Below are 25,428 nucleotides of genomic sequence, written 5' to 3' on the forward strand. Positions count from 1 at the left end.
TAACAAAACGAATGAGGTGGTCTCCTGGCTGTAAAGCATGTCTCGCAACAGCTGATCTGTTCATCTCCGCTCTTCTGCAATTGCTCTTGTGTTCTTCGAGTCCTTTTTTGACAGTTATTTTGCAGTACCCACGTACACCTCCACTCAACTACACGGAATCCTATAAATTCCAGCTTTTTCCAGCGGTTAGTGAGCAACCTTGGCCGATTTTAGGTGATCTTGTATCTTCCGTGTGTTTTTTTTTTTTGTGTGTAGATTACCGCAATGTTAAGCTTTTTCAAGATTTTTCCTATGCGGTCTGTCACGTCCTTAATGAATGGCAGGAAAACTTTTGATTACACCGGCGCTTGAGCATCGCTATGATTTCTACGCGGTAGTCTTAAAGCTCTTTTCACCTCAGCGAACGAATAACTATTATTGAGCAACACATTGGTGAGATGTTTTGATTCTGCGTCAAACAGCTCTGGCACGCAGATTTTCATTGCTCTATCCGCCAACGTTTTTATGGTTCAAATGGCTCTGAGCACTATGGGACTCAACTGCTGTGGTCATCAGTCCCCTAGAACTTAGAACTACTTAAACCTAACTAACCTAAGGACATCACACACATCCATGCCCGAGGCAGGATTCGAACCTGCGACCGTAGAAGTCGCACGGTTCCGGACTGCGCGCCTAGAACCGCGAGACCACCGCGGCCGGCAACGTTTTTATGATGCCTCGATTTTGTTGTGGGTGGTGGTTCGAACCCGGTGTAGGTAACGATCTGTGTGCTTGGGTTATCGGTAAACCTGTGGCCCAAGCTACCACCTTCTTTTTTGAAAACTAGCACATTAAGAAAATTTAATCTTCCACCTGTCCCCTCCTCGTTGGTAAACTGAATCTTCGGATTGATCCCGTTCAGATGTCTGTGGAAACGATTCAGTTCCTCCCTGCCATGTCATCACAAAATAAACGTATCATTCACGCAAGGGAACCAAATATTCTGTTTCTTGTTCGCAGTTTCCAATGCCTGCTCCTCGAATTTTTCCATAAAGAAGTTCGTTACAACCGGGCTTAAGGGTCTCCCCACAGCGACACCATCCGGCTGTTCATATAACTCTTTGATCCATGTGAAATTTCAACAGTTCATTGAGTGGAACCATAGTGAACAGCGACACCATATCGAAACTAACATTATGTCCTCCGCTGTACCACTATGCCGTTCAATTTACTGCTAAAATGTGCCGAATTTTGTACATACCAATCCCATCGGCCCACATAAGGTCGTAATAATGTTGACAAGAGCTTGGCAATCGATTAGGTGGGCGTACGAATAGCGCTCACTATGAGCCTTAACCCTTAACCCGATACATCTCTGAAATGTGCGTAATTAGAAACAAGCAGTCTCTCAGACCACCTAATATTTTATATCACAGAACTCCACGTGAGTTGACAGAAATCAAGTAGTCAGTTAATTCATGTTGTAAGTAAATTTAATACTTTTCAGCCCATATAAGCACTTTGTTGTTTAAATTATATAAAATAAACACGAAATATCACAAGTACGTGCAGTCATTCAGTGTCAGATTTCATATGATTTTCACCACTGTTATACCAGACAATATATTCCTAAATATAAATAAAATATTGCAGAAAATGTAAAAAAAGATAATAATCTACTGAACTGAAATATTAAATCACATCACTTTTGCGCAGTCGATACACATCTTTCTGCTGCATTCCAGGCAAACTGTGTGACCACATTTGATGCACTTATACACCGTTTTCCTTTTCTTGGACGCGGGTCACTTCATACACGTCTTCCTTTTGTCTATTCTATCACTTGGTATGCCTTCGCTTGTTTGCTGGGTGTCTCCCAGAATTTTATGGATCATTTTCTTGATATTTTAGGTAAATTTTGAATTTGCAGGCGTCTTCTTAGATGTGGCTCTATCAGCTCCATGGCCAGACTTTTGTTGAATTTGAGACGAATTAGCATTGGGTTTCCTCTGTAGCACAAATACAGAAGAAAACTGTTCACGCAACTGATGTTTACAGTTGTGTCAAAGACTGCCATTGACCAGCACCTTGTACGTCTTTTTGACTAATAATTGGTACATTTCATGTCGAGCAAATCTACTCCAGATATCGTTGCATTGTAGTAACAAATAATTTCTGGCTTATTTTCATGGTATCATTTTCAATGGAATGATGTATTGAAGACACAAGAATTACTGCCTTGATGCTCTTAGGAACAAATGAAACCAGAGTTGTTTTCTCAGAGAATCCATATAATGCTGATCCAACTGTCCCACTTTTATCAGCCAAAAACTGTCGGAGAATTTCGCGTTTGTTCCTTCTGGCCACTCCAACGTATGTTAGTCCTTTCTTTCTCAGCTCACGAATGAGTTCTATGGACGTGAACCAGTTGTCAGCGGTAATGTATCTGTTAGTTCCTTATATTTATTTGCACAGATGTAAAACAGCCTGAGTTGGTTTGACAAGCTTTTTCTCTTCTGTCAGGCCACATCCATCACTATCTTTCCCTGAATATACACTCCTGGAAATTGAAATAAGAACACCGTGAATTCATTGTCCCAGGAAGGGGAAACTTTATTGACACATTCCTGGGGTCAGATACATCACATGATCACACTGACAGAACCACAGGCACATAGACACAGGCAACAGAGCATGCACAATGTCGACACTAGTACAGTGTATATCCACCTTTCGCAGCAATGCAGGCTGCTATTCTCCCATGGAGACGATCGTAGAGATGCTGGATGTAGTCCTGTGGAACGGCTTGCCAAGCCATTTCCACCTGGCGCCTCAGTTGGACCAGCGTTCGTGCTGGACGTGCAGACCGCGTGAGACAACGCTTCATCCAGTCCCAAACATGCTCAATGGGGGACAGATCCGGAGATCTTGCTGGCCAGGGTAGTTGACTTACACCTTCTAGAGCACGTTGGGTGGCACGGGATACATGCGGACGTGCGTTGTCCTGTTGGAACAGCAAGTTCCTTTGCCGGTCTAGGAATGGTAGAACGATGGGTTCGATGACGGTTTGGATGTACCGTGCATTATTCAGTGTCCCCTCGACGATCACCAGTGGTGTACGGCCAGTGTAGGAGATCGCTCCCCACACCATGATGCCGGGTGTTGGCCCTGTGTGCCTCGGTCGTATGCAGTCCTGATTGTGGCGCTCACCTGCACGGCGCCAAACACGCATACGACCATCATTGGCACCAAGGCAGAAGCGACTCTCATCGCTGAAGACGACACGTCTCCATTCGTCCCTCCATTCACGCCTGTCGCGACACCACTGGAGGCGGGCTGCACGATGTTGGGGCGTGAGCGGAAGACGGCCTAACGGTGTGCGGGACCGTAGCCCAGCTTCATGGAGACGGTTGCGAATGGTCCTCGCCGATACCCCAGGAGCAACAGTGTCCCTAATTTGCTGGGAAGTGGCGGTGCGGTCCCCTACGGCACTGCGTAGGATCCTACGGTCTTGGCGTGCATCCGTGCGTCGCTGCGGTCCGGTCCCAGGTCGACGGGCACGTGCACCTTCCGCCGACCACTGGCGACAACATCGATGTACTGTGGAGACCTCACGCCCCACGTGTTGAGCAATTCGGCGGTACGTCCACCCGGCCTCCCGCATGCCCACTATACGCCCTCGCTCAAAGTCCGTCAACTGCACATACGGTTCACGTCCACGCTGTCGCGGCATGCTACCAGTGTTAAAGACTGCGATGGAGCTCCGTATGCCACGGCAAACTGGCTGACACTGACGGCGGCGGTGCACAAATGCTGCGCAGCTAGCGCCATTCGACGGCCAACACCGCGGTTCCTGGTGTGTCCGCTGTGCCGTGCGTGTGATCACTGCTTGTACAGCCCTCTCGCAGTGTCCGGAGCAAGTATGGTGGGTCTGACACACCGGTATCAATGTGTTCTTTTTTCCATTTCCAGGAGTGTATTTGTATATTATACAGGGCGAGGCAGCTAAGTCATAACGCCCCTTGTATCTCACCAACCGTAATAGATACAAAGATGCCGTTTGGACAGTGAATTGCAGCTACAGGGGTTACTTGAATACATCATATTTCATATTTGTGCTATTTTTTATTACAGAGATATGAGGCCATCTTTGTCTTTTTTTAAAGGAACCCTATGTTTAATTTTAGGGTAGCATGATGGGCTTATAAAGACGGTTTCAAATATGTGTATATCATAATATTTAGGCGAATGGTTTTTGAGACACAGCATTCGGGAGGACGACGGTTCAATCCTGTCTCCGGCCATCCTGATTTAGGTTTTCCGTGATTTCCCTAAATCGCTTCAGGCAAATGCCGGGATGGTTCCTTTGAAAGGGCAAGGCCGTTTTCCTTCCCCATCCTTCCCTCACCCGAGCTTGCGCTCCGTCTCTAATGACCTCGTTGTCGACGGGACGTTAAACACTAATCTCCTCCTCCTCCTCCTCCTTGAGACAGAGATATGTTCCCGTATCGTATTCGTCCTTCGAAGCGGCGTTGTCCAATGCGACTTTTCCTGTTGACCACTGAGGAACTTAACAGGGAAAGCGTTGTTTTCCTGCTTCTCGATAACGCCGCAAGGTGACGCACGAGGTAGCTGGAGAGAAGGGTATAAATGTGCTGCAGGGGTAATGAGACATCGCATTTCCGTCACAGTTTATTGGAGCAGACATGTACACCAACGAAGAAAAGTTAGATATGCTTCTAGTGTATGGTGAAAGCAGAAGAAATGCCGAAACTTCCTGGCAGATTAAAACTGTGTGCCGGACCGAGACTCTAACTCGGGACCTTTGCAGCCGGCCGGTGTGGCCGAACGGTTCTAGGCGCTTCAGTCTGGAACCGCGCGACCGCTACGGTCGCAGGTTCGAATCCTGCTCAGGCATGGATGTGTGTGATGTCCTTAGGTTAGTTAGGTGTAAGTAGTTCTAAGTTCTAGGGGACTGATGACCTCAGATGTTAAGTCCCATAGTGCTCAGAGCTGAGGTCATCAGTCGCCTAGAACTAATTAAACCTAACTAACCTAAGGACATCACACACATCCATGCCCGAAGCAGGATTCGAACCTGCGACCGTAGCAGTCGCTCGGTTCCAGACTGTAGCGCCTAGAACCGCACGGCCACTCCGGCCGGCCCTACTGTTTCGTCGCGACCTATCGCCTCGGAATATGGCATAAGTCAGGGAAGTGGTCTACGCATATTGCACCAGCATAGATTTCACCCGTTTCACCTCTCATTACAACAAGCACTCTCCGGTGTGGATTTCGAACGGCGTCAGAAATTTTGCCGGTTTGCTCTGCAGCGCCTACAAGATGATCCAACGTTTTTTCAACGGGTGCTTTTTATTGATGAAGTGACTGTCACCAACCACGGTAATGTTAATTTGCATAATATGCATTACTGGTCAATAGAGAACCCTCATTGGCTTCGACAGGTACAGCATCAGAAACCGTGGAGTGTTAACGTGTGGTGCGGCATCGTCGGAAATGTCATTGTGGAGCCGTACATCATTCCAGGTATACTAAATGGCAATAACTATGCACAGTTCCTCAGAAACGTTGTGCCAATTTTGCTGGAAGAGGTACCACTAATTACGCGTCAGTTCATGTGGTTCCAACATGACGGCTGTCCTTCTCAGTCTGTCCGTGTGGCTACAGAGCTGTTAAATGAAAAGTTCCCGGATCGTTGGATAGGACGACGTGCTGAAGTGAAGTGGCCATTCCGGTTTCATGATTTTGACCCCTCTTGATTTTTTTCTGTGGGGAGCAATCAAACATAAAGTGTATGCTCAAATACTAACTACACCAGACGATATGAAGCAACGTACCATCGAAGCGTGACACCCTCGCAGCCGTTCACAAATCATTCGAATGGCGACTATAAATGTGCATTGCAGCAGAGGGGAAGCATTTTGAGCACATGCTTCAGTAAAGTTTCATATCATGTACAGTACGTATTTTGCTTGTCGATACGTGCAATCGCCAACGGAATAATGAGGGTGTTACGTCTTAGGCGACTCATATATATATAAGACGTAACACCCTCATTATTCCGTTGGCGATTGCACGTATCGACAAGCGGTGTTCGGCGAATCATAGCCGACTATGGGGCACATACTTTTGGTACATGCACAATAATCGCAACGTTTATACTGACCGAGATAATGAGGCAAGTACATGTTTTTTAAATGGGACGCTATACTTTTTTTACCATCATTCGAACGCTCTGGAAAAGACGCGTATAGTGATGTATCGCACGTTGCTATTATGCTTCAAACTTCGCTTAAAAGACGCTGGGAAATATTGTACGATTGAAGGTCGAGGCGGTCGGAAGCGGCTGCAGACTGTAAACACACCTCGCGCGACCCGCAGGCCGAGTTGCCGTGCTCTATGCAGCATGCACGGCCCCTATTTTAAGCAAAGTTTGAGTCACAATAGCAACATGCGTTACATCACTTTACGCGTCTTTTCCAGAGCGTTCGAATGATGGTAAAAAAAGTGTAGCGTCCCATTTAAAAAACGTGTACTTGCCTCATTTTCTCGGTCAATATAAACGTTGTGATTATTGTGCACATGCACAATGTGCCCCATAGACCGCTATGATTCGCCGAAAACCGCATGCCGATACGTGCAATTTCCCCCGGAATAAAGCGGGTGTTACGCCTTACGCGACTCATCCTGTATATGCCGCGAGTAATGATGGTAATGGACAAGGGGCACTACGTCTGTAGTATGTGGATAAGTTGAAAATTTTGGTCTGACGGGAGGCGTACTAGTATAGCTTGCGCAGTTGCAATGCCACTGTGCTTGGATGGTTCAGTGGTCAGAGCATCTACCTAGTAAGCAGGAGACCCAGGTTCGAATCCTGATATGGCACAAGCTTTCAACTTTTCCCATCGGTTTCAGTCAATGACAGCTCATAATCAAGGTCTGTGATTTATTTGTGTATTAATAAAAATTTGAGGTTGATGCCCGAGCGTCAAGAATTAGATAAAATGTGTCCAATCCTATTACCGTAAAGAATAAGATTCAGTAAGTTTCGAAGTAGGAAAACAGAGACGAATAAGCCGGAAAATTATGAAGAGTGAATATAAAAACTAAGAATATTCATGCTATGGCGACTTAAAAGCACAAGTGAGGAGTCTGACATATGAATAAAAAAATGGTGTATGTGTAGTTGCTCAACAAACCACTTGAAATTGAAATGAAAGACGATGATGATGCAAAAAATACAACATTGGGAAACACAACTTCCGTTCTGGTGGAATCTGGCTTTATGAATTTTTCTGAGGATGTTAATCTGCATGTAATCTTTCACGATTAAATGTTTTGTTTTGAAATACGATCTAAATAGTTCACATTGCTATATAAGGAGCCGGGTTACTAACTACCAACATATTATTGCCAGCCTTATTGCTGCAATTCTCCAAGCAGAAAATTTAACGTTCGCTATGCTATCCTGAAATTTGCAAACAAAACATTGTCCCTTAGTATTTTTCGTACCTCTCTTTTGCGTTTTATTTTTCTGTCGCTTTATCACAATAAACGCAGCAGAAGCTCCCAAGTAAGAAAGGTGATCCATAGCACACTGCGTGCACGGTGAGGCAACGTGTGGACACAAGAGCGCCATTCGTGCATTCTTTCCACAAATTTTTGTTCATGTCCTCTCACTCCCGTGCGTCGGCGACTGTTCACGAGGAAGGAGGCATCATGTGGACATACCTTTATATTAACCACCTTCCCCTTCCTCATCCCTCCTCCTCCTCCGCCACCTCCGCCATCACCATCTCTACCACCAAATTGCGTGCCTACTGCGCAGAGCGGAGGGCACGCCTCATTGCGGTGCCAGGAAAGCAACCAACGGTGGAAGTAGCCACTGCATACCGACGGCAGACGCTGCAGCCAGTGGCCAGAGCATTCACATAAGGTTGGCGCCGGTGGCGACAGCTACAACGTGCTGACATGAGGACAGTTTCCAACCGATTTCCCATACACAAGCAGCAGTTGACCGGCGTTGCCTCGTGAAACGTTGTTGTGAGGAGGAGAAATGCGTACCATCACGTTCCCGACTTTGATAAAGGTCGGTTCGTAGCCTATCGCGATTGCGGTTTACCGTATCGCGACATTGCTGCTCGCGTTCGTCGAGATCCAATGACTGTTAATAGAATATGGAATCGGTGGGTTCAGGATGGTAATACGGAACGCCGTGCTGGATCCCAACGGCCTCGTATTACTAGCAGTCGAGATGACAGGCATCTTATCCGCATGGCTGTAACGGATAGTACAGCCACGTCTCGATCCCTGAGTTAGCAGATGGGGACGTCTGCAAGACAACAACCATCTGCACGAACAGTTCGACGACGTTTGCAGCAGCATGGACTATCAGCTCGGAGACCGTGGCTGTGGTTACCCTTGACGCTGCATCACAGACAGCAGTGCCTGCGATGGTATACTCGACGACGAACCTTGGTGCACGAATGGCAAAACGTCATTTTTTCGGATGAATTCAGGTTCTGTTTACAGCATCATGATGGTCGCATCCGTGTGTGGCGACATCGTGGTGAACGCACATTGGAAGCGTGTATTCGTCATCGCCATACTGGCGTATCACCCGGCGTGATGGTATGGTGTGCCATTGGTTAAACGTCTCGATCACCTCTTGTTCGCGTTGACGCCACTTTGAACAGTGGACGTTACATTTCAGATGTGTTACGATCCGTGGCTCTACCCTTCATTCGATCCCTGCGAAACCCTACATTTAAGAAGGATAATGCACGACCGCATGCTGCAGGTTCTGTTCGGGTCTTTCTGGATACAGAAAATGTTCGACTGCTGCCCTGGCCAGCATATTCTCAAGATCTCTCACCAACTGAAAACGTCTGGTCAATGGTGGCCGAGCAACTGGCTCGTCGCAATACGCCAGTCACTACTCTTGATGAACTGTGGTATCGTGTTGAAGCTGCATGGGCAGCTGTACCTGCACACGCCATCCAAGCTCTGTTTGACTCAATGCCCAGGCGTATCAAGACCGTTATTACGGCCAGAGGTGGTTGTTCTGGGTACTGATTTCTCAGGATCTATGCGCCCTAATTGCGTGAAAATGTAATCACATGTCAGTTCTAGTATAATATATTTGTCCAATGAATAACCGTTTATCATCTGCATTTCTTCTTGGTGTAGCAATTTTAATGGCCAGTAGTGTATGAATATGTATAATGCTTATTTTAACCTTGGCATATTCCCCGAGACGTCTTTGGTACACCAGCGATCTCCTAAAAATCGACGGCAACCCTTCGAGCAACTCGGACACGCGTGCAGCCTTATGGCCCCAGCACGCCTCAGTGTTGCGGAAATTGACGGACACCAGGCGACGGTACCAGCGTAGCCGAGGCCGCCACTTCCGAGGACCCTATTCGCGTGCGTCACACAAGTGACCTGAGACTAATGCCACAAGTATTCTGGCGCCGGCCGCTGGCTTTGAGGGCCTCCCTAGCGTCCGGTCAGGTGCTATGCACCCCATCGGCTTAGGACGCTCCCAAAGTTCATCGTAAGGACCGACGCCACTGTATTCAGCATTTATTGTTGTTTCCCTTGGTGTAATCGAACTGTATCCACGGTAGACTTGTCTGGTCCTAGACTGGTGTTATTAACGACAGCATCGTCGAACTTAGAATACTTTCAACACAACTGTATGTGTCTATGAAGATCCTAACTCTGTTTCTTTGACTCTGGAATCGCTATACTATCATGTCTTCAAGCCTATGAAACACTTTGATTGTGATGTTCTTTCCTTGAGCAATAAACTTTTGTGAACTTTGATCAAATGGTTCAAATGGCTCTGAGTACTATGGGACTTCTGAGGTCATCAGTCCCCTAGAACTTAGAACTACTTAAACCTAACTAACGTAAGGACATCACACACATCCATGCCCGAGGCAGGATTCGAACCTGCGACCGTAGCGGTCGCGCGGTTCCAGACTGAAGCGCCTAGAACCACTCGGCCACTCCGGCCGGCGAACTTTGATCACTGTTTTCCTTGTGTCGATCTGAGCGACACGTCGGTCCTCATTAACCACAGTGGGTAGGTCTACTCTCCAGCAGTACGTGTACATAGACTGTATAACATTGCTTCAGTAGCTTATCTAAAGTATTACAGAGTGCTTTCACTCAGGAGAACGAATGGATAACTGAGTTAACTAAACAACTAAGTGGTTTCAATTGAAAAACAGCCGGCCGCGGTGGTCTAGCGGGTCTAGGCGCGCAGTCCGGAACCGCGCGACTGCTACGGTCGTCGGTTCGAATCCTGCCTCGGGCATGGATGTGTGTGATGCCCTTAGGTTAGTTAGGTTTAAGTAGTTCTAAGTTCTAGGGGACTGATGACCACAGATGATAAGTCCCATAGTGCTCAGAACCATTTGAAACATTTTTTTGAAAAACAGAATGCATGGTCCAACCGACAGATAATTATTCTGGCTTCACTTCAAAAGAAAGAATGAGTAACTGAGTCAATACGTAAAACTACATCGGAATAGATAGAATGTTTTCGGTTGCCCCCACAGACTCATCTTAATAAAATAATGAATAATTCAACCTATACGTACAAACTACAAACAAATCAATCGATTGTTTTCCACAAACCGACTGTATATTAAAACTTCCTGGCAGATTAAAACTGTGTGCCCGACCGAGACTCGAACTCGGGACCTTTGCCTTTCGCGGGCAAGTGCTCGAGTCGAGTTCGAGTCTCGGTCGGGCACACAGTTTTAATCTGCCAGGAAGTTTCATATCAGCGCACACTCCGCTGCAGAGTGAAAATCTCATTCTGGAAACACCCCCCAGGCTGTGGCTAAGCCATGTCTCCGCAATATCCTTTCTTTCAGGAGTGCTAGTTCTGCAAGTTTCGCAGGAGAGCTTCTGTAAAGTTTGGAAGGTAGGAGACGAGGTACTGGCAGAAGTAAAGCTGTGAGTACCGGGCGTAAGTCGTGCTTCGGTAGCTCAGTTGGTAGAGCACTTGCCCGCGAAAGGCAAAGGTCCCGAGTTCGAGTCTCGGTCGGGCACACAGTTTTAATCTGCCAGGAAGTTTCATATCAGCGCACACTCCGATGCAGAGTGAAAATCTCATTCTCGACTGTATATTGTTTTCATTAAGTTATTCCCACCACTACCTGACGCTGTCTAATTTCTCCACGTGCTGTTAAACGTTCCTCCTACTTACACAAGGAATAACACGATATTCTTGCGAACGAACAACCTTAAAATACAGATTCCTGAATGAGAAACCTGTTGGTGACTCTCTCCTTGTGTTGTTGTTATGGTCTTCAGTCTGAAGGCTGGTTTAATGCAGCTGTCAACAGTGTTCTGTCCTGGGCAAGCCTCTACATCTCTGGATGACTACTGCAACCTACATACATTTCAACGCGTGTACTGTATCCATGCTTTCTCTCGTTATGCATAGAATATACGAGTGTTATCCAGAAAGTAAGTTCCGATCTGTCACGAAATGAAAACCACAGTGAAAACCGGAAACGTTTTATTTGCAACAGTTAGGTACACCTTCCACCTGCTTCTCTACATAGTCGCTGCTCCAACTTCGAGTGCTGTCGTAGTATTGTATCTACTTTCCAATATCCTCGTCATAGAAAGCAGCCGCCTGTGCTTTCGGCCAGTTATCTGCACTGGTCTGCAGCTCGTTGTCTGTGGAAAAATTTTGTCTTCATAGCCAGTGGTTCTTATGAGCAGTGATGAGACTCAGGGGGAGTCAATTACGGACTGTATTGTGGGTGATCAAACACTTCTCATCGGAAATGCTGCAGGGGCGTCTTCATTGCCCCTGCAGTGTGCGGCCGGGAATTGGTATGTAGAAGGAAGTGCTCGACAGTTGTGTTATGTGGGCTGCATGACACAGGCGAAATCTCTAACCAGGCCCTCATACTTGGCGGGAGACGCTATTCCCTACGCATCTTTACGTGCTCACTGTTCACTCAAAACTGAAAAGAGCCACGCGACACGATCGACGGGCATACTAGAGACACTGCCCAACACCTCTGTGCAAAGCTTTACCGGATGTTCCCAGTGGTTTCCATTTCGCGACCGATCGGAACTTACTTTCTGGAAAACCCTCAAATTACGTTAATCCTACCTACTTCATGTGGTTACGATGAAATGTTAATCATTTGCTTATCCGAGCTGTACGAGGGGGTGCCGAAAAGTAATGCTTCCGAATTATTTGTTCTGTTCTCAATATCGACTGAGGTGGTAAATGAAAATCATATTACTGGTTCGATTTTCATGCTTCGTTACCGCAAGTTGCAACTCTCTGCTGCTAGAGGGTTCCGAATTGTAGTGTGCAACATGTCGGTGTGTAACGTAACTGTATCGGTGCTTGAGAACCAGTGTGCTGTAATCCCTCAGAAAACTGAAAGCACGAATTTGAAGAGTTCGTCCACGAATGGAATACTCCCTCCTTCAGCAAGACAATGCCAGACATCACACGAGTACTGCAACATTTGCAGCAATCCGACGCCTTGGGTTCACAGTCATTGGTCATCCTCCATACAGTCCCGACATGGCCCTAATCAATTTTCATCTGTTCCCAAAACGTAAAGAACACCTTCGAAGATTTCTCTTTCATAGTGATAAAGAAGCGGTGCAAATCGAGATAAGGTTGTGGTTCCGTCAATAAAGTCGAACAATCTGCAGTGACGGTATCAACAAACTGGTTTCTCAGCTGCCGGCAGGTGTTGTTGATATACCTCGATGGAGACAGGTGAACATGTGTGCCCCGACCGGGACTCGAACCCGGGATCTCCTGCTTACATGGCAGACGCTCTCAGTCACTGAGGACACATATGAATAGCGCGACCGCAGGGACTCATCCCTTGCACGCTTCCCGTGAGACCCACATTCCCAACTGCCCACAGTGTACATACGTAATGTACCTAATAGATATATGCCCATCCACTCATTACTCGCGCACACTAAGGTGACGATTCCCGTAAGAGTTCGGGCAACCTGTGCGCATTCGCACAGACGAAGGTCAATGGCTGGGTAGCCTTTAACTATACATATGAAGATAGTAACTGTTCTCGAAAGAACAGATACCATTGGTGACCGTGCAGCTTCTCTAGAATAAATGATAATTAATTGAAACCCTCAGCTGCCGACAGGTGTTGTTGATATACCTCGATGGGGACAGGTGAAAATGTGTGCCCCAACCGGGACTCGAACTCGCGATCTCCTGCTTACATGGCAGACGCGCTATCCATCTTTTTTTTTTTTTTTTAATCTCATTTTGTTCGTTTTCGTTCGTTGCATCTGCTCGTGGCGGACGTCGCAAGACACCCGTTTCAGTTCGTCGTTGATTCATTAACTCGGTTTTTTTTTATTACAGAGGGCAGCTAACCCTCTGAGCGAACACGCTGAGTTACCGTGCCGGCATCTGAGCCACTGAAGACACAGATGAAAAGCAGGGACTTATCCCTTGCACGCTTCCCGTGAGACTCACATTACCAACTGCTGTCCACAATCTACATACGTAATGTACCTAATGTAGTTCGAGTCCCGGTCGGGGCACACATTTTCAGCTGTCCCCATCGAGGTATATCAACAACACCTGTCGGCAGCTGAGGATTTCAATTATCATTTATTCTGGAGAAGCTGCACGGTCATCCATGGTATCTGATCTTTCGAAAACAGTTACTATCTTCATATAAACTGGTCTCTCGTTGGGAGAAAAATGTTTGTCGCCAGGATGACTATGCTGAGAAATGAATACACTGACGGAAAAAAATCGTAACTCCTAGGAACAATTGTGCGATATAAACGAAAGTCGGTAGGCGTATTTCTACATCTGAAAGATGACGTCTTCAAATTTCGTGTTAGTCGCATAAGAGTTGCGCTAGCAGCGCCACTATGAGGATGCAAATCACGTTTGCTTTAAATAAACGCTGTAACTGTCGTGAGCGTTAGTTAGTTTTGAGATTAGACGTGGTGAGTTGCCGTTAGGCAAGTGTGCCTTTATGGCGACAAAGACGCCATTGTCAACACCTCAGCGAGTTTGAACGAGGTCGTGTAATAGGGCTACGAGAAGCTGAATCTTCCTTGTACGGAACTGCAGGAAGACTAGGCAGGAATGTAACCACTGTACATGACTGCTGGCAGCGCTGGTTACGATAATGCCCGGTCGCAAGATAAGCCGGCTCCTGACGGCCACGTGGCATTAACGAGAGGTGGCATTAACGAGAGGGAGGACATTCGTGTTCGGCGTAAGGCTCTGGCGCATCGTACAGCATCTGCAGTAGCAGTTGGGACCACAGTAACGCAACGAACTGTTACACATCGGTTATTTGAAAGACAGCTCAGAGACGAACGCCCTGTACCGCGCATTTCACTAACCTCAAACCACCCCCATTTGCGGCTTCAGTCTTGTCAAGCGAGAGTTCATTTGAGGGCAGGGTGGAGATCTCTTGTGTTTTCTGATGAAAACTATTTCTGCCTCGGTGGCAGTGATGTTGATTAGGAGGAGGCCAATTTAGGGCCTGCAGCCAACATGTGTGCGTGCTAGACACACTGGACCTACACCTGGAGCACTCTCGTGGCTATCCCACGCACCCTGACTGCAAATTTGTACGTAAGTCTGGTGATTCGACCTGTTGTGCTGCCATTGATGAACAGCATTCTAGGAGGAATTTTCCAACAGGATGACGCTCGCCCTCATACTGCTGTTCTAATCCACCATGCTCTACAGAGTGTAGACATTTTGCCTTGCTCTGTTCGATCGCCAGATCAGCATCCAGCGAGCACATATGAGACATCATCGGACAACTCCAGCGTTATTCGCAACCAGCATAACCGTCCCTGTACTGACCGACCTAGTGCAGAAGGCATGGAAGTCCATCCCAAAAACTTACATCCGACACCTGTACATCACAGTGCATGCACGCCTGCATACTTTCGTTCGCCATTCTGGCGGTTACACCGGTCTCAAAGGGAAACGATGGAAAAACTTTTTTGCTGAAAATACCTTATTTTTATGTTTTTATGGTGGGAAATACAAATATGATACTTAAAAAACTGTATCACCCACCCTTTCTTCACATTTTGCAGTTAAATTTGTTAAATTAAGCGATTTTTAAAGAATTTAACAGCTTTATATAGTTAAAATAATTTAAAAAGGAGGTGTAATGAATGCAGATGACGTTGGCAGCACTGCTGAAAAACATTTGGTGGCAAAAAAAGGTGTATTCTATTTTTATGTTTAGAGATGGTGTTTTGTTTACTGTCAACCTAACCTCACTTTCCCGTTTCCTGTACATGTGCTCAGTACAATGTCTAATCGTGGTTGTAAAAACCCTGCTGACAGTTTGTTATATTTGTGGTGAATTTGTGATTAAAAAACACCAAAGAAACATTACAGACTTTGTGAAATAGGTTTATCTATCATACTTTGGATGTAAACTTGGTGATCAAGATAAATCTTGTGCGCTGCATAAAGCATGTTACATGTGTGTTGAAGATCTGAGAAAATGGTCCAGAAAGGAGAAAAAGGCTTTTAGATTTGCTGTTCCTGTGATATGGAGGGAGCCAATAAATCTTTCTGATGATTGCTACTTTTGCAGTGTTGATATTACTGGTCATAATTCGAAAAACAAGAAGGTAATAAGCTACCCTAACCTTCCGTCCGCCATCCGACCAGTAGGGAATGGTGTAAATTTGCCAGTTCCTGGATCACCAGACGATTTAAATTCTATTCCAACAGAAGAGATAGAGAAGATCCAACGGAGAGCAGCGAGCTTCGTTACAGGATCATTTAGTAATCGCGAAAGCGTTACGGAGATGATAAACTCCAGTGGAAGACTCTGCAGGAGAGACGCTCAGTAGCTCGGTACGGGATTTTGTTGAAGTTTCGAGAACATACCTTCACCGAGGAGGCAAGCAGTATATTGCTTCCTTCTACGTATATCTCGCGAAGAGACCATGAGGATAAGATCAGAGCCGGCCGAAGTGGCCGTGCGGTGAAAGGCGCTGCAGTCTGGAACCGCAAGACCGCTACGGTCGCAGGTTCGAATCCTGCCTCGGGCATGGATGTTTGTGATGTCCTTAGGTTAGTTAGGTTTAACTAGTTCTAAGTTCTAGGGGACTAATGACCTCAGCAGTTGAGTCCCATAGTGCTCAGAGCCATTTGAACCATTTTGATAAGATCAGAGAGATTAGAGCCCACACAGAGGCATACCGGCAATCCTTCTTTCCACGAACAATACGAGACTGCAATAGAAGGGAGAACCGATAGAGGTACTCAAGGTACCCTCAGCCACACACCGTCAGGTGGCTGGCGGAGTATGGCTGTATTTGTAGATGTAGAAGTATTTTCTGATCTACGATCTGATTTAGATGAACCAGATGATGATGAATTCCACTGTAATACAGAAAGTCTAGAGCCCAAATTGTTTGCTCAGACTGAGCTTCACGATTAGGTTAAGGATCTGGACTTCACGAAAGAAAAAGCTGAATTGTTTGACTCTAGATTAAAAGAAAAGAACTTACTGGCAGCTGGAACTAGCATATACATGTATAGAAAGAGAGAGCAACAATTTTCCAAGTTTTTTTTAAAAAAGAAGGTGATTTTGTGTACTGCTCAGACATTCCCTGTCTGATGAATGAGTTGGGTAGTGAATACAAAAAGGAAGACTGGAGGCTATTTATTGATTCATCCAAAGCTAGTTTAAAGGCTGTTTCATTACACAATGGTAACATGTATGCAACTATACCTCTTAGACATTCTGTACATATGGAAGACAGCTATGAAAACCTGGAAGTAGTGCTAAATAAAATAGAGTATTCTGCACATGGTTGGATGATATGTGGCGATTTAAAAGTAACATGCATGGTCCTTGGTCAGCAAGGTGGCTTTACCAAATTTCCATGTTTCTTGTGTGAATGGGACAGTAGGGCTAGGGATCAACACTGCTGCAGAAATAACTGGCCTTTGAGGGTGTCTTTAAAACCTAGTGAGAAGAAAATTCTATTAAAAAACCTTGTAGGTCCAAAAAACGTATTCCTACCACCTCTGCATATAAAGTTAGGGCTAATAAAACAGCTTGTAAAGGCTTTGCCTAAAGATGAACCATGTTTTAAGTATCTCTGTCATAAGTTTCCACACCTTCCAGAAGCTAAACTAAAAGAAGGCGTCTTTGTCGAACCTGAAATTAGAAAATTGATGTTTGATGTCAACTTTGAATCCACAATGACCTTCAATGAGAAAGAAACATGGGTATTGTGGTGTCACCGCCAGACACCACACTTGCTAGGTGGTAGCTTAAATCGGCCGCGGTCCATTAGTACATGTCGGACCCGTGTGTCGCCACTGTCAGGATCGCAGACCGAGCGCCACCACACGGCAGGTCTCGAGAGACGGACTAGCACTCGCCCAGTTGTACGACGACGTTGCTAGCGACTACACTGACGAAGCCTTTCTCTCATTTGCCGAGAGACAGTTAGAATACCCTTCAGCTAAGTCCATGTCTACGACCTAGCAAGGCGCCATTAGCCTTAGATAGCTTGTATCTAAAGAGTCTCACTTGTATCGCCACAATCTCCAGATGTCTCATCAAGAACGATGTATACAAGGATGTATTAAAAGTTAAGTATTCAAGGAGCTACGTACTTTTCTTTATAACATTCATTACATATCCTGTTTCAGACCTCACTCCATCCTTCGTGAGTTAGCGCGTGCATCTCAGCCGCCTCTTTCAATTAGTGTGCGTAGTGTTGGCAAGTCTGCCGACATTACAGGTATCAATCAAGCAAGTCTTTACAAAGTTCTTAGGACATGAAAGAGACCCAGAATATGTTTGTATTACAGCTACAATGTTAAAGAAGTTTAAAACTTTAGGATGTTTAATGAGCCTGAAAGTTCACTTTTTGAACAGTCACCTCATTATTTCCCGGACTATATGGGAGATGTTAGTGAGGAGCAAGGACAGCATTTTCACCAGGACATTGAAGTGATGGAAAAACACTACCAAGGCCTCTGGAACACCAACATGATGGGGGCTATTGTTCGTCACTTCACCGAGAAGTTCAGCAAGCGACCCATCGTAGAAAAAGCTACACAAGAAGCTTCAAAGAAAAAAGAGAAAGAAAATACAAACCAATTCTCGCTCACAGGTGAAACCTCTACTAACACATATCATTGTTTTAAGTAGCTTACTGTAAATACAAACTATTCGTATGTTGTAACAAAGAATGTCATTAATTTCCCCGTTTACCATATAGCATAGGATTTTTATACTATATGATAAAAAGCATATAGCTCGAAAACTATAGGTGATACAAAAAAACTAAGGCTAGATTTGGATTCAGCTCACAAAAATCTATAAAGATCAGCTATCAAAGTAAAAAAAAAAACGTTTTATAAAAAAATTTTCGATGGCTTGTAAACACCCTCGTCACGCTAGTTCATAGGCGAAGTACTGGTGCTAAGCTGTGTTTGCATCGACCCTCTGTCCATAATCATGTTGTATAAATAGAGATGATGTTTTAACTACTGACGACGTTTTTGGCACAATTGTTTTATGAATCTCCATTGCAGGATGTAATTTTGGTGTATTTTACTTCTGATGAAGGTATATTTAGATATACCGAAACCGTGATCAAGAATTTTAATAGATCTTTGTCCTGCAACTGTTTTGGCTGTCATCATTTACCATGAAGAATTTCAACAGTTGCTGTTTCAGCCATGTTTAAAATCTTGACATGTTCAGAAGTGTCTGTATCACGTCTAGTGACTTCAGACGACTGTGGAATGTCATTGCACTACGAGTGACACAGCATTCACGCTTTATTCACTCACTACCTCTTGAGAAATCATCGGTTTATGACACAAACTTTGTTTATAGTTCACCTATGTCACTTCTTTTCTCTTTATGTGTCATGAGGTTCGTGGCGAATCATAAACAATTTTTACCGTATGTGGAGTACAACGGCAAACAAATTTTATCAGTGTGTGGTTTAGGTGAGAACTCCGCTCAAAAATCACATGTTCTGGAGACAGTCAAAGCAGGAGAGGAGATCAGCAGGAATCTAAGATGACAGTGGAGTTACAAGTAGGTGGTGTAGAGACAGCGTCCTGTTGGAATCGTGGCAAACATTCCATCATTTTGTATACATTAATATTGATAGGGCTTGTAGAATATTATTATTGTTAAATGTTAGTCACCTCAAAACATATGTATTATTGTGAAATGCATAATTAATTTGTTAGCTTTACTGTCACTGTATTAATCACTTACTGAAGCAGACCAATTTGGTTATAAATATGATCATTCTGGTTGATAAACGCGTAGGTCGTCTGTTGTTGCCTGAAAAAGAAAGCAAAAAGTTTAATTTCACTCGCAGAACAATTGCAGACTCCCTTTGAAAAATTAGTCTGTTTCTGGAATTAATTTCTAAAAGAATAATGACAAAATGAACTTAATGTAACTTAATTATTAAAATATGTGGCTCATCTGCTGGGGTATGAGGATGACCAACCATGTGTCATGCAGTAACACATTTATATTCGATAATATCTGATAGTGTGAAACACTTTACTTGTATTTTCCCTAACTCTATAATTTTTAATATTTACACATCATCTTCTCTCAAACCATTTACGTTAAAGCAATGAAATTTGGTTTGGAACTATTAAATATTATTATCTACATCTACATAGAAGTAGGATTTAGTTAAAACAATAGCACATAATTTATAAAGAAAAAATCTCCAAATATTTTTATTTTGCCTATAGCTGAGGATGACTGAGAATTATGCAAACGGTGATAATAAAATTCTGTTCAGACCTGTGTAAGAAAATTTGTACAAAAAATTACCGTTAGTGAGATAGATTTTTCAGAAAGGTACATCGGCTTCATTAGTGTTCAAAAATATTCATTTTTACTGGACGATGTGATAGATAAACAACTACCAAACTTTTTATGTAGATGCACGAAGTGTTTCTTAATACCTGTTCCAAAATTAGTTACATTATATTAAGAACTGTGGATGAATCAAAATTTTCTGGAAGCATTATTTTGGGTTTGTGATTATACAAAGAGAAAACAACTATACTTTTGTATTTCTGGTGATCTGTTGTTCTCATATGCAGGATGAGGTTTCGGCTCATGTTTCTCATCTTCTTGATCATTAGCGCCCGTACAATTTCTTATTGAACGAGTGCGCTCAAATATTTTAAACAGTTCCTTCCAATGGTTACCAGTACTGATAGTCTTTAGATGAAATAGTTCCCAATTACAAATCAGATATATAATAAAAGTATTTATAACTTTATTTCAGATAAATGTGGCTAAAATACACACACACACACACACACACATACACACACACCTACGTTTAAAAACATTGTTTACGTCGTGAGATAAAATAACTCTTAATTGCAGGCGATCAATAAAATGAGAGTACTTATTCCTGCTACTCATGACTATGTGCTTGGTTAACCACTGGTACTGAAAAGGAATTCAGCCAACCCCCGTGACATACGTTACTATATATGTCCTAACGATTTGAGGAGGAGTCCTGGTGCCATATAAAAGTTTAAAACTGCACCACTTTTCCTTTAAAATATAAGGCAAGTCTATAGATAATTGTAGGGATGTATTCTTGTTGGCACATAAAATACAATGAACTAAAATATGGCGTACCGAGAATGGTACGCCTTAAACATCGCATATTGGTGGGTCCTTTCACTGAAGGGGAAAAAAGGAATAGCTGTAGCTGTTAAGCTAAAGGATGAACGGAAGTCGTCGAAAAACAGAAAATACTTAACTGGACTTTTGATTGTGAACGATATACTTTTTATTCTTATAGTAAAACTAGTGACGCTTAAAATATTGCTTCAAGGGATAATATTCTGCAAGGGAAAAATGCCTGAGAGCTAATTCATGACTCTATATCCAAAATAGTGTAAACGCTGCTGGGAAAAGAAAGGAACTTTGTTAAGTAGTAATATTACGACAATGCACAAGCATAGCATTGGGAAGACACGATGCAAGTGATGCAGGGCCAGCGGAAAGAGGAGGAAGTATAACAGTGTTCACACTCGGAGGTAAAGTGTTGAATTCATAATCACGGCCACTATGAGGCAATAAGACGTCGGTATGCAACAGCGACCAGACAGCCGAAGCCGTAATTAGCAGGGAAGATAGCTGTAGAATGAAGGGTGTGGCGCAACGTGCGGTGGAAACTTTGGAAACTATGGATCTGCAGTTACTAATAGTAGGGAAAGTGCCATGAAGCACGATATCCATTTCATAGGAAGTTAGTCTGTTACTGGTGGATTGGATATTCCGTTTGACAGTCTAGTAGGAAGTGGCTTCCTGAGGCAGCAAGAGGTTGTGATTAATTACGGAGAGAAGGCGATTAGACTACAGGATCGAAATATTCCTTTTCTCATAGTGTCAGAGACAGAATTACCGCCGTAAGTTTCTATGAAACGATGAGCTGAAAAGCAACAACAATTAACGGGAAGTGAGACAAGCCGAAAAAACAATATACAGGGTGATTCAAAAAGAATACCACAACTTTAGGAATTTAAAACTCTGCAACGACAAAAGGCAGAGCTAAGCACTATCTGTCGGCGAATTAAGGGACCTATAAAGTTTCATTTAGTTGTACATTTGTTCGCTTGAGGCGCTGTTGACTAGGCGTCAGCGTCAGTTGATGCTAAGATGGCGACCGCTGAACAGAAAGCTTTTTGTGTGATTGAGTACGGCAGAAGTGAATCGACGACAGTTGTTCAGCGTGCATTTCGAACGAAGTATGGTGTTAAACCTCCTGATAGGTGGTGTATTAAACGTTGGTATAAACAGTTTACAGAGAATGGGTGTTTGTGCAAAGGGAAAAGTTCTGGACGGCCGAGAACGAGTGATGAAAATGTAGCACGCATCCAGCAAGCATTTGTTCGCAGCCCAGGAAAATCGACTCGCAGAGCTAGCAGAGAGCTGCAAATTCCACAATCAACTGTATGGAGAGTCCTACGAAAAAGGTTAGTTATGAAACCTGAACGTCAACTACCCGAGGCGATGGATCAGCCGCCAGGCAGCTCGTGACAGAGCACTTCATCACTGGCCTCCAAGAAGCCATGATCTTACCCCCTGCGATTTTTTCTTATGGGGGTATGTTAAGGATATGGTGTTTCGGCCACCTCTCCCAGCCACCATTGATGATTTGAAACGAGAAATAACAGCAGCTATCCAAACTGTTACGCCTGATATGCTACAGAGAATGTGGAACGAGTTGGAGTATCAGGTTGATATTGCTCATGTGTCTGGAGGGGGCCATATTGAACATCTCTGAACTTGTTTTTGGGTGAAAAAAACCTTTTTAAATACTCTTTGTAATGATGTATAACAGAAGGTTATATTATGTTTCTTTCATTAAATACACATTTTTAAAGTTGTGGTATTCTTTTTGAATCACCCTGTATAATGAAAGGGGGCATGTTCCGAGGCAGTCCATGAGTCAGACTGCAAAGAAAGTGGAAATGAATGGGAATAGTAGATGACAGTGAGATTCTGCAAATAAGAGGTTAAGTCCTGAACAGGAGAGAAATAAAACGAAACCGTATAGTCAAAGAATGGCGAAGGAAGAAGTAAGATATGCAAACCAAAGGCAAGTCGTGAGACGAAAAGTGATGAGCTATCTTCCAGGCAAAATAGCATGGCACAAGGAAAATATATTCTCAGTGTGTTGAATGTGAATGAGGCTGGCTGTGATCTCTCCGCGGTAAAAGTATTTGGGAAGCTTGTAGAGAAAATGGCACTAATCTAAACTGTACAGGGAACAATGAACGGCATGGGCAAGTACAGGAATTGCGTTGCCCAGGTCAGAGAAGCGATCCCAACCGATCATTTGTATAAAGTGGAGCTGTATGAATTAGAAACACTCTGTAGCACATATTGTGATGTATTTTATGTAAAAGGTGAAAAATTGTTATATACAGAATATGCACACTCAGTACTGCCAGAGCACAAAGGAAAGGCAGAGAATGTATAGAATACCAAAGCAAAAATAGCGGTGTTGCAGGACAAATCGAGAAAATGGTTAACGAGTTGAAAATCAGAGTCCATATTGCTAGTGTCGAAATACAAGATACCAGAGAGTTAGTGAAATATATATTCGCAACTGACTATAGAAAATTGAACGAAATTTAGGGGGGAGTGGGGGGGTGCGACCTTTCTCACCCCTAAAATAAGTAAAATATTGGACCAACTAGGGAAAGCCAAGTGTATCTCCACTTTAGATTAGGCCAGTGGATACTGTCAGACAGAGAAAAGACAGCGTTTGGCGTAAATTATCAGCATTATGGGTACAGAAGAGTGCCACTGGAGTTAAAGAATGCACCAACTATGTTTCAGAGACGAATTAATGATGCATTGGTAGAGATTCAAGGGAAAGAGTGTTTAGAGTATTTGAATAACACAGTGTGCTACGGTAGTTCATTAAAGGAACAAAATGTAAAGCTTCAGGGTATCTTGAATAGACCCATCGCACATAGGTCAGAGCTACAGTGAGATAAGCGTGAAGTCCTTCGAGAGGAGGTAATATTCTAAGGACGCAACATAACAGATTAAGGTGTAGAGCGAGATGAGCGTATTGTGGAAAAAGCGAAGAACTCTCCAATTCCGAAATCCATCTACAGCTTGATGGGTGTCACTGACAGTTCATTTGCGAATCCATTACATAATTTGCTGAAGGCTGAACTGCCATATGTATGGGGAGATCAATAACCAGCAGTTTAAGAACTGTGAGAGAAATTAGTAAATTCTCCCATACTGAGCAGATTTTGAGAACTCATTTATAGTAGTGACGAATGCCAGCAGAGAGGTGCTGGGGGGGAGGTCTGTCTCAAGGGAAGCTACCCAAAGGTTTACCAGTCATCTGTGTTTGACGGTCACTGACTAAGACTTATTCTGCAATTGAGTTAAAGTGACTAGCAATTGTGTAGGGCACAAAGCAGTTCAGGCTATAAGTCAATGGGAGACATTTCACCATAGCAGATCACAAGCGACCAACGTAAATTTTCAGTGTCAAGGATCCATCGCCAAGGTTACTAGAGGTTGAAACTAGAGGAATATTCTTATGACACTGTGTATAAACCTGGAGAACTCAGTGCAAATGCCGATGCTTAAAGTCAAATGCTGTATGGTGATGCAGAGAGTATAAATGAAAGTAAGGGACATATAAGAGTGTACGGGGAAAACAAAGAACAGGAGGAAGAAACCGAGGAACTTAGCATAGACGAAAGGACCGAAATTATGGTTCAAATGGCTCTGAGCACTATGGGACTCAACTGCTGTGGTCATAAGTCCCCTAGAACTTAGAACTACTTAAACCTAACTAACCTAAGGACAGCACACAACACCCAGCCATCACGAGGCAGAGAAAATCCCTGACCCCGCCGGGAATCGAACCCGGGAACCCGGGCGTGGGAACCGAAATTTTGAAGGAAATGCACGACAACCCGTTACGCTGACATCAAGGGACGCACAGAATCCTATACTGAATATAGACTTATAAGCAGAGCAAAGGCATGGAAAGAGACGTAGAATACATAAGGAAGTGTGACAAATGTTGAAGGAATAAGTTCACTTGCAGCGGGAAAAAGAGGCCTCTAGTAATTACAAACACAATGACGACAGTATTCGAGAAATGCAACACAGACATTGTAGATCGTTAGATACAACAAACACCACAACAACTGGCAATCGATACACCTTGACATTCCAAGATTACCTGAGCAAGTTCACAGTAGAGGTGCCGACCAAGTGGCAGAATGCCGAGATAGTGGTTCAAATGGCTCTGAGCACTATGCGACTTAACTTCTGAGGTCATCAGTCGCCTAGAACTTAGAACTAATTAAACCTAACTAACCTAAGGACATCACACACATCCATGCCCGAGGCAGGATTCGAACCTGCGACCGTAGCGGTCGCTCGGTTCCAGACTGTACGAGATAGTGGCGCAGAAATTTGTGGAAGAAATTGTGTTATGATACAGAATTTGGTCAGTGCTAGTAACAGACCAGGGTCGAATTTTTTAAGTATTCTAGAGGGTTTGTAATTATCAAAAATTCAGAAGATACAGATCACAGCATTTCACCTGCAGACAAACTGGGCCCCCCAGAGAACTCGTATGACACTGGTGGAATATTTCAGGCACTTCATAATTCATATAAATGCTTGTTATGCAGTCCTATAGAAGTCAGAAGTATGTGCAGTGTAGTTCAGAAGAAATGTGTGAAGTAGAGCGAAGTATTCAAGTAAAATTACAAAAGTTCCTGTCTCAATATGGCAATAAATCATTTTCGACTGATGGTAAAATACTGTATTGCAAACTTTGTGATGTAAAAGTATTAGCGGAGAA

General features: G+C 44.0%; 1 protein-coding gene across 1 annotated transcript in view; it reads right to left on the minus strand.

The window, feature by feature from the left end:
- Positions 1-25,428, minus strand: part of LOC126249427 (ras and EF-hand domain-containing protein-like) — a 335,116-nt gene that overhangs the window by 49,405 nt on the left and 260,283 nt on the right. Inside the window, exon 5 of the mRNA XM_049951080.1 lies at positions 19,299-19,367. Within this exon, the coding sequence (XP_049807037.1) occupies positions 19,299-19,367 (69 nt within the window). The remainder of the gene's footprint in view (positions 1-19,298; positions 19,368-25,428) is intronic.

This window comes from Schistocerca nitens, chromosome 3 (assembly GCF_023898315.1).
Source record: "Schistocerca nitens isolate TAMUIC-IGC-003100 chromosome 3, iqSchNite1.1, whole genome shotgun sequence".
Taxonomy (NCBI): Eukaryota; Metazoa; Arthropoda; class Insecta; order Orthoptera; family Acrididae; genus Schistocerca; species Schistocerca nitens.